The sequence below is a fragment of the Bolinopsis microptera genome, chromosome 7, assembly GCF_026151205.1.
Source record: "Bolinopsis microptera isolate Bmic1 chromosome 7, MBARI_Bmic_1.0, whole genome shotgun sequence".
NCBI classification, from domain to species: domain Eukaryota; kingdom Metazoa; phylum Ctenophora; class Tentaculata; order Lobata; family Bolinopsidae; genus Bolinopsis; species Bolinopsis microptera.
This window is the reverse complement of record NC_087078.1, coordinates 6,610,075-6,625,672: the sequence shown is the minus strand read 5'-3', so window position 1 is coordinate 6,625,672 and position 15,598 is coordinate 6,610,075. Positions and strand designations below refer to the sequence as shown.

Here is a 15,598-nt window from a genome sequence, read left to right as displayed (position 1 = left end):
GGACTATTCCGAATCTTATGGAAGTAAGAATTTCCAATGTGTCTTATCGAAAGTGAGTGAGAGAAACACATGTGGTAATTTTATTTACTGACCCTCTTATTTGTAAAGCTATCCTCAATAAATATGCAGTTTCAACAGTGGTCGAATTCACAAAAAAGCAAAAAGAACGTAAACCATTGATTTAAAGTAATGTCCGTGATAATTATGACCGATGAGGTAATTCAACCTCCAGCCGCTGCGCACTTATGCGGAGTCTGACGGTATTTGCCCTGTCAATGTACCTAATCACGTGATCTCTTCCCCAAAGCTTGATTTTAGATTGCGGTAAAAATCTAGTTTCTGAGAAGAGTTAATGTACAAGTTCCAACTTCCAAGACTCTTTGAAATAAGTTTTAATCGATCTTAATATGACGTGAGGGGTGAATATTTTGCTACCATGCCAGGCACTCATAAACAATGATGGGAAATTGGTAGATCACCGACCGGCTATAAGCCGGTTATAAGCCGGCTATAAGCCGGCTTATAGCCGCTTACATTTGTTGTTGAGCGACGGCTATTAGCCGGTTATAAGCCGGCTATTAGCTGTTTTGGTATTGAAAGTGGTTAAAAGCCGGCTATAAGCCGGCTATAAGCCGGCTATAAGATATTAACTCAACCACATCGTACTGAACGATAGTCAGGAGCCGGCTATAAGAAATTCAGCGAAAACGGCTATTAGCCGGCTATAAGCCGGCTATAAGCCGGCTTTAAGATATTAATTCAACCACATCGCACTGAACGATAGTCAGGAGCCGGCTATAAGAAATTCAGGGAAACCGGCTATTATCCGGTTATAAGCCGGCTATTAGCCGGCTATAAGCCGTTTAGGTATCAAAAGTGGTTATAAGCCGGCTATAAGCCGGCTATAAGATATTAATTCAACCACATCGTACTGAACGATAGTCAGGAGCCGGCTATAAGAAATTCAGGGAAACCGGCTATTAGCCGGTTATAAGCCGGCTATTAGCCGGCTATAAGCCGTTTAGGTATCAAAAGTGGTTATAAGCCGGCTATAAGCCGGCTATAAGGCGGCTATAAGATATAAACTCAATGTCATGGTACTGAACTGCGGGTAATTTGTGTAACGGTTGTCATTGTAACCAGTTACGCCTGCGGGTAATTTGCTATAAGATATTAACTCATTTTCATGGCGAAGAACGATAGTCAGGAGCCGGCTATAAGAAACTTAGGAAAAATGAACATAGTAATTGTAGACATAGTAATTATTGTAGACTAGTAATTATTGTAGACTAGATTCAATATCAGTGAGACTCCGCTGTTAGGGATGTTCACACATTTGTCAAATGATTATTAAATACAACAATTCAATTTTTAACTAAAAATTCTGTCAAACAAAAGCGGCAATTCCCTGAAGAAAAGTCTTCTACAATCAGCATCGGATCTGGTGATATGTTGTTTCTTTAGCCACATATACTCCTGTAGAGCTGCTCCCATTGCCAAAGAATCTGTGCGCGTCTTTCCTTGTCCCCGTCTCATGTGTCGTTTAGCGTGGAACCAGGATCCCTCTATTCCATTGGTGTGAGCTCCGGTTGTGGGGTTCACAAATCCTCTCGAATGGTTAACGTCCTCGTGCCGGTAGCCATGCTTGTCGAGGTGGAGGTACCCTTTCCATTTGTCTGTAATGATTAGAGTTCCCCGATGGACATGCTCGATTTGAACATTTGCAGGTTCATTTCCATAAATGTCCATAAATGACTGGACTACACAACTTTAGAGTTAACTTTAGAGAAACTCATATGTCATTTATCTCAAATTAAGCTGTTAGTGTCCATGATCAACCTGTGGCGACAATGTTTTACGTGAAATGTAAAAATCAGGAGTAATATAAAAAGTGTATTTTTAGATTAAAGTGCTAGCTCATAGTTTTAGAATTGTATAGATTAACGTTGGTAGTTTAGCCACCTAACAATCGATCGTGCCGTAATATATGGCCAGAGAATAATAGGGTCTTGGAAATTCTATAGTTGTTCAGTGGGTCGATTGACTGAACACGTTTGCACTTGGTATTTAAACTTACCAGTAGTTTATTTATGTTATGTACCGATGATAATACAATTAGGATAACAACTAGGTAAGCCGTAAGTCTAATTCAAAACACACCGCACACCGTACACACCAATCAGTATTACTATTTGGTAGACCGGGTATTTTGGCGGGAATTCTGTTCCCACGGCACTGTTCTGATAGAAGCTACTTCTACTAATGGTCCCAGAGGAACGGCCGTAAAGTAGCCAGACTTCTTGTCTCCTGTACTGGCTGACACATGCCGATTAAAGTTAGAAATTTCGCTATGATATAAATATAATTGCTCTCGGAATTGAACAAACTCCTACTTATCTAGATCCTTTCTAAATTCGTTAGAGTTTCATGGACTGGGGAAAAATAATCGGTACAGTCTCCCTGCTTGTGTAATTAAGCAATGAAAACAATCCAAAATTATCACATTATATGACATAAGTTGTAATAGCAGAAACTTTCTAACCGTACATTCACCCGCCACTGTTCAAGAAATTATGTCACTGTTTAAAATCATGACGTGAGCACTGTACATCCAATCAGCTATTCCTTTAGTTAGGATGATAGCCAAAACTATAAGGATTTTGGAGAACTAGGGTAATAGTCATAATTCTAAAATTTGAGTGAGTTACACGTGTTTTATTGACGATGATAAACATTTGCAATGTATTACGCTATGCAAGCGCGCACTGAGGGACTTTATGACGTCACGAGGCCACAGCTTATTATTGCAATAACACGCGTTACACGTACGCTAGAGAGTTGGTTCTTTCGGCGATACGATTCTTTACCAGTTTGTCACAGCTGAATTAAATCTTAGCCAAATTGGAGACTACAAATTTTTCAGTTAACTGGTCCTTTAATATCTTATAGCCGGCTTATAACCACTTTTTATACCTAAACGGCTTATAGCCGGCTAATAGCCGGCTTATAACCGGCTAATAGCCGGTTTCCCTGAATTTCTTATAGCCGGCTCCTGACTATCGTTCAGTACGATGTGGTTGAATTAATATCTTATAGCCGGCTTATAGCCGGCTTATAACCACTTTTGATACCTAAACGGCTTATAGCCGGCTAATAGCCGGTTTCCCTGAATTTCTTATAGCCGGCTCCTGACTATCGTTCAGTACGATGTGGTTGAATTAATATCTTATAGCCGGCTTATAACCACTTTCGATACCTAAACGGCTAATAGCCGGCTTATAACCGGCTAATAGCCGTTTTCACTGAATTTCTTATAGCCGATGCCTAAACGGCTAATAGCCGGCTTATAACCGGCTAATAGCCGTCGCTCAACAACAAATGTAAGCGGCTACTAACCGGCTATAAGCCGGCTTATAGCCGGCTATAAAAATTGTAGCCGGCTATAAGCCGGTTTATAGCCGGCTTATAACCGGCTTATAGCCGGTCGGTGATCTACCAATTTCCCACAATCATATCTTGTTCATTAGTTACATGTCACTGGTTACTAGTTCAAACTATCTGTTTGTTAGTGTTAATATTTTGACTAAGCTTCTAAATATGAAGCAGTCGGTCCGAGTTACTTGCCAACTCCGTGAGGTTCTTTTAGATAGTTGCATTGCCGTTGGATTGCAGTTTTCGGGATTAATCAGCTGATGATTTCGACAGAAGATTTCTATGAAAACCTCGCTGACTTACGCATAGTCAAAAAAGATTTACTTATAAGTAAAGTTTTTAAACTAACTAAGAGAAATTAAAATTAAAAAATTCTTTTCATAAGTTAAAAGAAATATCTCTAGTCTTTCAATAGTCCAAGTCTAAAGGAAGTATAATTCATCTAAGTTTCTTTAACGCTAGATCTGGTGCTTTCTACGTTTATCTATGTCCTGCACAGTTAGCGCTGTCTCCGGTCTCCACCAACAAGAAGAAACCCAGAACCCATACAACAGTGATAACAACCAGAAGGCCTAGAGGCACCGCTTTGTGGATAATTCCTGTTCAACCTGATATTTGCACTTACTTGATAATGATTCAATAAGCTCGATATGCTATATCCAATAATTGTTTAAATGAGAAATCTCCGACAAAATGACGAACCGAAATTGTCCGTTAACCCTGTTTTTGTGACTTAAATTTCCGATGTTAATCCTTCGAATTTTAAAGATCTGAGTCATTGTTTATGTCACGTCCAATTCCGTTCAGATCAGTCAAACTTAAATTCATCATACACAAGGTGATCTTATAAAACTCCCGTCAACAGAATACAGAGGTAATAAACTGTCGCGAAAGCTAGAATAAAAATCTTAGTTTGTCTAATCTTAAAGATCTTCTCCTTCATGGCCGGCCTACATTTCGGGAAATTCCATTTACAAAAATGTAGATCCTATAACAGTTATTCTATCACCAATGACCCATGGGGTTGGTCCACCGTTGTATAATGTTTAATATTCAGTATCTTTCCCTTTGTATATTCGTTTGTTAGCTAAGTCATTAGTTAGTGTCAACTGAAGTGTAACAAAGGATCCTGATCGAGTCAAATAAAATATAAAATCAAGGTCGGTGGTTGATATTTTAAATAGTGTGTCACCGAGGGGGGGTACCAATGGCATAAATGGCATAATGGAGAATTGGCCAATAAAAATTTCCATTTATGCCATAAAACGTATGCCATTTATGCCATTTTTGATATAATACATTTCTATTTTCTTTATTTGTCATATGAATCTTTAACGATCATTCCAAGCGTTATAAAGCATGAAACATGTCTCTTATTCAAGTACTAATAATAATTTGCGAATTTAAAGTCAAATATGAAGACCTAAATTCATGGCATAAATGGAGAATTGGCCAATCAAAATTTCCATTTATGCCATAAAACGTATGCCATTTATGCCATTTTATGCCATTGGTACCCCCCCCGTCACCGACGAAAACATTGTTTTAAATTCCCACCTTTTTTGATTAAAACATTGAATAAATTTGTCGCCAAGAGAAAACGCAGAGTTTGAATTTAAGAGCAAAATAAGTGATATCATTAAATAAACATTATATAAGAATACTTGACATATCAAAACACATCAATCATAAGGTAACTGTAATTAATTAGTAGGTATTCTCATTTCGAAATGTTTTTTAATCGTAACATCAAAACAATTATTTGTAGTCTAAAAATGGGGTTATTGGATCACAATATTTGTACCCCGCGTGTTAAACTAGTCTCATTAGGAATTTTAGGCTTGTACATCAAATTTCCAACTGGGAATTTTGAAAGTTATAGAAAACATAGTTCCTATTTTATCTATAATTCAATTAATTCAACTTATTCATATATATTGTATACGTATAATTATTATCATATTGTGTTAACATAAAAGAGCGTTAAAGTTTTGTTCATTACCTTAGTCGCTAATATTATGGCGGGGTCTAATTTGGTCCTTTTCAGGCCAAAGAACCATATTTATAACAGTCCATATTTTTACCCCCCATAATTTAACCCCCCGAGTCAAATTTTAGTGTTCCTTTTGGTAAATCAGTCATAATATGCTAAACGTTTCTTTCATTCACGTCCAGAAGTATGCTTACGTTATTGTTTGCTGAATTGAAGTTAGTTCTGGTTCAAAAAGTCCGATTTGTCTACTATTCCCCCCGGCCCCCATCCTTTCAATTTGAGTGGTTAACTAGGAACAATTTCAATTTAAATTTCAGATCAGCAACTTCAGATGAATAATACAAGAAGATAGTAGCATCGATAAGAAATTGGAACTACCAGAGATCTGAGACTTGCTACGATTTTATTTCTATTTTCGATCGCATTTTGTGATAAACATTGATTTAATTGACAACTTTAACACCTGATAGGGATCGGATGTCTAATGAAAAAATATTAAATTTGTTGTGAAAGCGGCAATGTGGTTATAATTGCGAAAATAATTTGATCAATATTTTCGATTTGAAATTTTATTACGAAAGGAAAGTCGCAGTTAAAATTGTGGGGGGTCAAATTTGGTTCTTTTCGGGCCAAAGAACCATATTTATATCGGTGCATATTTTTAACATCCATAATATTACCGACTAAGGTAAATACAATGTGATGGCGTGATGCATTGAATAATCATTTATTAATTTTAAAATTTAAGCTGCACATTTCATCATGTATGCAACATCTTTAGAATAGAATAAAGGAGCAAAACTTCAATAAGATCCGACTGATTTGAATGTTCTACATACCACGTCATTCATAAGCCATAAGTAAAATATCCAGTCTTATCTCCAGTCTAAGTAAAATTATAACTCTATTCCCTAAGTTTCTTTATCGTTAGATCTGGTGCTTGTAGCCCTTTCGCCGTTCCTCTATGTCTTGAGGAGTTAGCGCCATCGTCTTATCTCCAGTCTCCACCAGCAGGAAGGAACCCAGCACACAGACAACAGCGATAACAGCCAGAAGGCCTAGAGGCACCGCTTTGTGGGTTTTAGGATACAAGTTGTTGAAGATATAAGGACCGATGAAGGAGCCGATCCTGGCAGAACCAGATGAAAGGCAGAACACTAGGCCCACATGAGAGGTCGGTGCTATCTCTGTTGTCCACATATACACTCCAGAGAAGGTTCCAGACACGAACACAATCCCAAGCAAGCACATGATGTTCTCCATCGAATATTCACCCAGAATCGGCACATCAGGTATAGCTAGAAGGTAGCTCAGAGCGGCCCCTACAAACATGACAGCCATGGCTCTCCTCCTTCCGAGCCAGGCTATCAGAGGGATAGTCAGGGCGTACGCAATGATCTCCCCCACTCCACCCATTACGTATCCTAGGTACATGTCAGGAGCCAGCGCCTCCCACCCAAAGTTGAACCCGTAGTAAAACATGGCCACGAACGTCCAGAGCATCATGAGCATGGCAGTTTCTAAACGGAGGGCAGGATACTTTATCAGATCTATCAGCTGCTGCTTCGTGCTCTGTTCCAACTCTTTTGCTTTCGATTCGTCAGAGATCTCCACCTTTTCAAGTTCCATGTCAAAGTTGCTTAGGTCCGCCAGAGCTTGGAAGGCTGCCTTTGCTGCCGCCACGTCGTTGTTCATCAGGTAAAATCTGGGGGACTCTATGCAGACGAAAACCTGTATTGTGGAGAGTAGGAAAACAATAAGAGCTGCCAGAAACATGTAGTTCCAATCAGTGACGAAGTATCCAACAGCAGCGGCAATAGGATACCCAAGTGCCCACATCAGCCCAGTCCAGCCGTTTAGTAAATTCCTCGGTTTAGCTGTCACAAGCTCTACGGTTAGGATGTACATTGCTGTTGAAGTTAAGTAGTTACCTAATCCGATAAAGTATCTCATAGCAAGTAGGAGAAAATAGCTGTGGCAGAATATCCCGGCTAAAAGAGCCCCTCCTCCTATAACGATGCCAATGATCGCACTCTTCTTTCGACCTATCTTATCAAGCAAGTATCCACCTATTATAAGCCCTGTTAGTGCCCCGGCAAAGTATATAGATGATAACAAGGTTTTTTGGGCCTTTCGGGATCCAACATCGCAGTACAAATCAAATTCCGCTGAAAATGAGGTGTGATTGAGCTTCCATTCTATGTCAGCCGCTTCGAGAACCAGTTCTTCTTTGCCGTCCACGATTTCGATCATTTTGCAAGGAAACACTTCAAGTATTGAGGAATTAGCAGTCGTCAAGTTCAGGCATTTTTCAGATTTGCAGACCCAGGTGTTGGTTTCTTTTGGATCAATACCTGGGATAGATCATTTTATTACATTAAGCAGCTGAAAATACTGACCATATCAATTCAAAATAAACGTTAATAATATTGTCGTTAAATCTAGTAACCTTTAAGTAACTCTAGTAACCCAATAGTGACTCTAGTATCCCAATAGTAACTCTAGTAACCCAATAGTAACTCTAGCAACCAAATAGTAACTCTAGCAACCCAATAGTAACTCTAGTAACCCAATAGTAACTCTAGTAACCCGATAGTAACTCTAGCAACCCAATAGTGACTCTAGTAACCCAATAGTAACTCTAACAACCAAATAGTAACTCTAGCAACCAAATAATAACTCTAGTAACCCAATAGTAACTCTAGTAACCCAATACTTATTCTAGCAACCAAATAGTAACTTTAGTAACCTGCAAATGAAGTAACCCAATAGTAACTCTAGTAACCCAATAGTAACTCTAGTAACCTGCAAATGAAGTAAGGTAGAGAGTGGTAGGTCCTCCCAGCCACACTATCATCAAAGACATGACCAGGCCAGTGTACTTCCAGCTCCGGTTCCTAACCAGCTCCTCTATCAAATCATCACTGCTAACAATCCTTTTCTCTGCCACTAACGGGGCAGACTCCTCCGTCTCTCCAACCATTTTCTCCTGATCTTCATCCCCCATATGATATTTGCTACCTTCGGGATAGATAAACTAGTGACAATATGACAGTAGGCAAATTTACAATACAGACAAAACAAAATACGCAGATGATTGCAATGCCGTCCTGCTACAGCGACGTATTACAGGCAGATAAGTAAGCTGGTACACACTTAGACACTGACGATCGAGAGTCTGGTTACTGGTACAGGGTGTTGGTTCTTATTGGTTTAAGATTTTATGGGATAATTATGAACATGGAAATATTTTATTGTAAGCACCATTGTTTTATTCAATCCAGATGCTCGTGAATAATCAATTCTGTAATTCTACCGAAAGTAGGTATTAGAAATATTTAGTGTGTTGAGGAATGTGTGCATGTTTAACGTTTTCTTTGAAAGGCAATCGGTGTAAACATATCAGCATATAACAACAAATCCGCATATATGATAACACCATCGGAACAAAGTAAAACCAGAAAGAAACTCTCATACTAATATGTAGTCGCTGCATATTCTATTTTAGTATTTCTATTTTGACCATTGTGTGAGTGAGGCAGGGAGTTGTATCGAATTTGTGATAAACAACTCTTCTAAGGAAGGAATTGCTTACCCAAAATCGTATTAGTGAGGACTGTGGAGAATAGATGCTTATAGAGGGGTATGGAGTGTGTAGGTAGAGTGATATTATATTTCATTTGGATTACTCCCTGTCATTAGCGTGGGTGTGAAGTTTGTCAGATTGTGAATATTATCACTGGTAATATGGCTGAAAGGAAGTTTTGTTTTTATTTTTAATTAAATATGATTTGCGTTAGTTGTTTAGATTTGCAAACTGAAACGTTTGATGACTGCGACAAATTCACAAATCATCTTATCTTAATTTTTGGGATAAACTTAAAGTTAAGACCGCAAAAAATAAACCTAAATCCACGATTATCACTTAATTTGGTTGGGTCAATGATCAAGCCACACAGGTTCGGGATATAACAGACCATATTTCTAGGCAAGGTGCTCGGTGCTACGTTATGGGACATACTCTCGGCTGTCCTGAAAAAGTAAAACCACTATGGCCACTAAGAGATTTCAAAATAACGTGAACGTAAGCCCACTAGGGTCTAACAGATTCCAAGATAATGTGAACGAATGCTCGACTGAGCTGTCAGTACGCAATATAGTTCGCCGGACTCTAGAATGGCAGACAGTAGCTTAGACCTGTACTACGAGAGTGTAAATCATTAGAAAGATATGGCAGGACGAGTCCGAGTGAGACTGGCTGAGACTGTTAAACCAGATAGGAAATGGAGCTGAAGATAGGAAATAAAGCTGAAGGACGGAGCTGAATAAATTAATGCGACTATTTATGAGTAAAAAATGTCACATGACTGGATTGTGAGGGTTTGGCTGGCTGGATCTATAACACGGACTAAAGGACGCGGAGCTGGACGAATAAGAAACCAGATGAAACCTGATTGAAGATACAATTTTAAAAACATCGTGCCAAAAGCTGCGGAACCAGGCCACTACCGCGTTAAAAACAGTAAAGTAAAGTTGCCTGATAACACCCATTTTAAAGATTATTGAAGGTGTATGGACATGTTCATTTGATTTTGAAGTTGAGGATATAAATAAAATATTAGTAACCCTATTAAATAGCATACTGTAGCTAACTTTGTCACACTTTGGAACTATATAAACCCTCAACGGCTCAACGGTTAGGATATTCGTCTCATCCTCTAGATACTTAGATAAGCTTTTTCACGTGACGATCCTAATCAGGAGAAGAGATATTGCTTAAATTGGGCCGGCAGCGAGATGTAAACTTCGTTATGCTATAAATATGTGAAAGAGTTAATATGGCCCCTAATTGCTGCCATGCTTGACCAAATTTTAAAATATCCAGTTGATAGGATAGTTCCATGTGACTATTATTTACGGTTTTTTTGTTGTTAAACAGTGCCACCAGGTAAATGTTTAAGGGCTATATATGAGAGATGTTTAGGACACACTGACAAAGAATGTTGAACAGTCTAGCATTATTTTATGACCTGAATGTGTCCATATAGAATATGGGCAAGAGATGTCGATTTCATCACACAAGTCTTAGTAGAAGTTGAATACATTTTCTTTCACGTCAGCAGTTTTCATTATAGTTGGAATTGTTGAGAACTTGTAAGCATGCTCGATTATTATTTTTGTGTTTACCAATATCCTCAACTTCAAATGAACATATCCATTATCCAATATCCGTATATATAATAATATATAAATAATAGCGAAACTATCTATTACATTAATCGTATACCTGACTAACATAAATAGTGAACTAAATGCTCTGGAAAGTTGCTAAAAATGTCTCTCAAGTGACGTGAAGGTGTACAATCGTAAAATCAAAACCTGGTGGAAGGAGGTAATTTCCAGTTACCACTCAGAAACCATGACAGCAAGTTATCGTATATTTATAAATGACCTGATATGCAGGTCAAATTGCTCCACTCTGGAATGCGTTAAATTGATGAATGTAGTATAATTTTCTGTTGCAGGACTTTTTACGGGATCCCATTACAATCTTAAACGCCAAACTGATGCGATATTCATTATCACTGAACGCAGTATTCTGGTTATTAGGTGGAACTGGTAACCGGTATAAGTTACTACGGTATAAGGTTACTACGGTCACTAAGGTTACTACAGTTACTACGGTATAAGGTGCTCTTAACAAAAGTAATGGAAACTGGAAAGGTTGATATTTATAATTAAAGAATTATTTTGAATTAGAAATTAAGTTTAAACGAAAAGTAGCTGTCACCACCTCAGAAGTATAGGGATAATTTAAAACCTCATCGAAATAATCTGAATATTTAAAAATTTAAAGCGATATGAAGCATGTATGCAAACTATGATATGTGTAGACTATAGTGGCGTTAAACTTCTACTTTTGGGTTTACACCTGTTAGATGGCCTGAAACCGAAAATTTATCAACATTTAAAATATTAAGACGTACAATTTTAACAGTCGAATGATAGACTCTCTGACAACAGGAAAACTAGGCACAATATATTAATATATTATTGTTGTTAATAATATTATAAGCAACTGACCTGTTAACTAAGAATGTCAACTAATAACTGGTCGAGACATCTGTTGTATATTACTTTAAAGTGGACTTTGAGGCGCGCCTCCGATAATATGTTACTCCTCTCTCTGCTAAAGTATGCATGACCTGCGACAATATTCACCGGTGAAGCTGCTTCTTCCACTTTCATACCATAATATTTTATATATGACTACTTAGAACATTTACAAATGAAGGACAGGTTTGCTATGTTGAACCCCCTTCAGTCATGGTTCAAGCTTGTTACCCTGATAACACAGTGAGCTGATTAAGAAATATCATCAACTACACTAATGAAATTACTGCATAGCTTGACAATTTTTCGCTAAAATAATAAAGCTCCTCTTAAGTTAATGAAATTGAAGAACTGAAGTGATGATATAAGAACACAACTGCAGCTATAAAATATCTGAAGAAAGTTTTCAATTAGAAAGTAATAAATTAGAAACGGACTGTAACTAGTAAGGCAATGAGTATCAGAGAACAGAGCCTATTACAAACATACATAATATATATTTATATGTCAAATATATAATTTAAATCAATATCATATTGAATATAATAAATATTTTATATTATGTACTAATAATCTTACATTACATATAAATATATCACAACAAAATAACCCCTATTTTAATTTCAGTCGTGTTTCTGGCGTGTTACATCTCGGCAATTCGCACGATAATGGAGCGAGCAAAAGACCTCAACATGTTAAACGGGTACCTGTACTTTGGAATGGAGGTCAGTCTTCAATCTTCATTAACTTTGAATCTCCTCTTATGGAGTAATTGCCGCGTTTCTCCCGTTTTTGTCAACATATTTGATAATCGATTAGGCTAAGGCAAAGTGTATTTTTTTGTCAAGCACTTAACGTTAAAAGGACGAATGTAATTCAACACTTTGGATAATTTAAAATATAATTCCAATTTTACAAGTTTTGACTATTAAACAAAGTAGATTTTATTAAAAAGTAAGTTTTGACTATTACAAAAGTAAGTTTTGCTGATAATTAAGTTTTGATTTTTAAACAAAGTTCATTTTATCAAAAATTAAATTTTGACTATTACAAAAGTAAGTCTTGACTATTACAACCAGTCAGGAAAGACAGGTCAATCAACTTTCGTAAGTTTACAATTTTAGGGTGAGAAACTTTAAGCTTTATGAACTCTGAATTGTAATGAACTTCGAGATCTATTAAAATCTCTATTCTGGTGAATTTTAATTTTAGTTTCAACACTTCAATGAATCTTTATTTCATTAATCTGAATGATCTGTGAACTTTGAACTTAAACAAACTTGGAGCTTCGATAAACTTTATTGAACTTTTTTAACCTTCTTAAACTACGAACTTTGTAAAACTTTCTTAAACTTTAAAATCGAGTGAACTTAAAGCTTAATATCAGCATTTATTTAACAGTAACATCTCTAATTTGGTTATATCTGGTTTGACTGTACTCAGCATCAAATCTATAAATATTAGAGGCTGAAATCTCAGATATAAAACGGTGAGTGGAGTGTTTATACTCTCAGCACAAAATACTTTCAACTAACCGATTTCAGAGTTCCCTTGTAGACTTACAGAGTGCAGGGTACACATTTGAATCAAAATCAGTGAGTTTATATACGGGATAAAGAATGCTATACTATGCTGGGCATGCAGGCGGGAATGACAGCTGTGTAACCAAATCTCCTTTTCTTAACTCAGTAAAATACAGTAAAACTTCCCAGATTAAATTTAATTTGTCGTCCAGAAAATTTCCAGACTAATGAATCTAATATAATGTAAGTTAGATTTTTTTGTCAACGAATATTCCAGATCCAGTCTTTGAAATATGTCAATTCTATCAGCCGGTATGCAGCGCTTTGATCAACTGTGAACTGAACAAAATTTGGATGTTTTACTGTATTGAACGATCGGTTAAAGTAAAAAGACCTAAGCATGATATGCCTCATTACAACTTTAAAAGTGACGACAAGTCAAACCTTTATGATCCCAAAAAGAGGAATATAGCATAGCATCTCGATATTGCTGACTGATATAATCTAACTGATAAAAATCAAATCACTTTATCCTGCTTTTCTTTGCTCTTACCAAAGCATGAGTGAATATTCTTATTTCACTACTTTATTCATTTGAAGCACTCTGCTATCGCATGATTCTTTATTTCCTGTTGTGATATGCTATAAAGTGATATGCTATAAAGTGATATGCTATAAAACAGTGTCCTAGTATTCTGTGAAGTGAACGTGTGTGATGTGTCTGTGATGTATTATCAAAATTATTTATTGTTCAAACAATATCAAGCTTGGAAGCAGAGTTATATGAACAGCTATGCTTGATTATAACAACATGTCTGCGTCTATTCAGGTTTCTAACCCCAATGAAAGCTTAGTTACCAACCAAAAGTATCAGTTATCATCCAAAGCAACCTTTAGCAACTGTCTCGTATTTAAGGTAACCAAGTTAAGTATCTTTTGGTAACTGTACGGTATACCAGGTGACATCCTCTATGATGCCTGATGGAAGTAATGCCCTCGATCTGGGTGTACTGCAGGGTCTTATCTCCTTCAACTTTGGTATCGCTTCTACTAACCTTGCTTTTAAAAGCTTCAGGTAAGTACCAATCTTAGTAACACGATATTAGACAAATCTCAAATACTATTGCAATCTGACCAACTTTGATTATCAGTATTTGTTTGAATAGAGTTATTTAACTGTGACGCAGTGACGATGAACAAGACATTGATACAATCATCTTCAGAGAAGATGTGTTTAAGAAGAGATTGGACGTTGAAGTTGATGGAAGTCAGGTCATGAAATCAGCCACACAATCTCCAGAGGACGTTAGTCTCAGTTTTAGTTTCGGTTTTAGTTTCAGTTTATTTACGTTTATTTGATAAAAATATTGTTCATTTAATAACGAAAGGTATAGTAAAACCCCGATTAATTAAGCGTTGGTAAGCTTAATTATTGCAAGGTAACGAATAAGCTAAAAAGAAAACGGTGTCAGTTCCAACCATATTAATGCAGTAATATAACCATGACTAGACTGGACAAACACATCAGTAACAAAAAAATCATCATATCACGATAACGTCGGAGTCAACATGAGATATATAATCATTAATCATAACACACATTTAAAAGCCGAAATCAGATCATGAATAGGTGATTATGCAATATGCATATTGTAACGGTTGTCTTCCACTGCACAGTGCAACTGTTTATTCTGTAAACTTGCATGATATTTCAGTTTAAGTTTCTGTACTAAGTTTATAATGGGGACAAAGAGTAAGCACTGGTAAGCAACAAGGCCACGAATAGTAGTAGTATTAATACAATTTATCTCTCCTCTTTATATAGATCTGACTGTTTAACCCAAGTTGCTGTTAACCTGCATGATATTTCAGTTTAAGTTTCTGTACTAAGTTTATAATGGGGACAAAGAGTAAGCACTGGTAAGCAACAGGGCCACGAATAGTAGTAGTATTAATACAATTTATCTCTCCTCTTTATATAGATCTGTCTGTTTAACTCAGGTTGATAGTCTGGCTGTTAACCTGCATGATATTTCAGTTTAAGTTTCTGTACCAAGTTTATAATGGGGACAAAGAGTAAGCAATATATATACATGTAAGTCAAACCTGCCCAAGCTAGAGAGCCATGGCAGGGCTAGCAATTGCAAGGCCTGGACCAAAACACACCGAACCGACTGGGTATAAAAAGATTAAGCACTGGTAAGCAACAATTGGCCGCGAATAGTAGTAGTATAAATAAGGTTTGTCTCTTCTCTCTATATGAATGTGACTGTTTAATCCAGGTTGATAGTCTGGCTGTTAACCTGCACGATGCGGTCGTGCTCTACGCTCTGGGTCTCAACAAGTCCATAACACAAGGCACTGAGGATTGCAGAGTTGTTAAAAACGACATGTCTAACCTTACTTTCAATGGTTTGTGTTTACTAAGGCAATTGTTTCTGATGCCAAAAATATTTATATATTAGAAAGATGTCAATGAAATGAATTGTTTTGGATCTAAAACATTGTTTTTGTTTTAACCATGTTGTTCTTAACC

The 15,598-nt window shown here is 36.9% G+C and overlaps 2 protein-coding genes across 9 annotated transcripts in view; one reads left to right on the top strand and one right to left on the bottom strand.

Moving 5' to 3' along the window:
* Positions 1–15,598, top strand: part of LOC134817766 (atrial natriuretic peptide receptor 1-like) — a 49,000-nt gene that overhangs the window by 17,376 nt on the left and 16,026 nt on the right. For 6 of the 8 annotated variants that reach the window (XM_063827087.1, XM_063827086.1, XM_063827082.1 and 3 more), the window contains exons 6-10: positions 12,167–12,264; positions 13,084–13,134; positions 14,022–14,137; positions 14,286–14,367; positions 15,345–15,474. In XM_063827087.1, the coding sequence (XP_063683157.1) occupies positions 12,167–12,264; positions 13,084–13,134; positions 14,022–14,137; positions 14,286–14,367; positions 15,345–15,474 (477 nt within the window). Of the gene's footprint in view, positions 1–12,166; positions 12,265–12,618; positions 12,646–13,083; positions 13,135–14,021; positions 14,138–14,285; positions 14,368–15,344; positions 15,475–15,598 lie in introns of all 8 variants that reach the window. The other 2 variants (XM_063827088.1, XM_063827083.1) reach the window with 1 other exon arrangement.
* LOC134817769 (solute carrier family 22 member 15-like) lies at positions 6,018–8,930 on the bottom strand. The gene is made up of 2 exons (XM_063827090.1): positions 8,231–8,930; positions 6,018–7,779 (listed from the first exon to the last, which is right to left on the bottom strand). Exons 1-2 carry the CDS (start codon positions 8,430–8,432, stop codon positions 6,353–6,355), a joined length of 1,629 nt encoding a protein of 542 aa, XP_063683160.1. The 5' UTR covers positions 8,433–8,930; the 3' UTR covers positions 6,018–6,352.

Bases quoted from the DNA above. Each gene is read 5' to 3' on its own strand.
- LOC134817769 (XM_063827090.1), bottom strand. From the start codon at position 8,432: ATGGGGGATGAAGATCAGGAGAAAATGGTTGGAGAGACGGAGGAGTCT. The intron at 7,780-8,230 runs GTTACTAGAGTT...GATCTATCCCAG, and splicing joins CTACCTTACTTCATTTGCAG to GTATTGATCCAAAAGAAACC.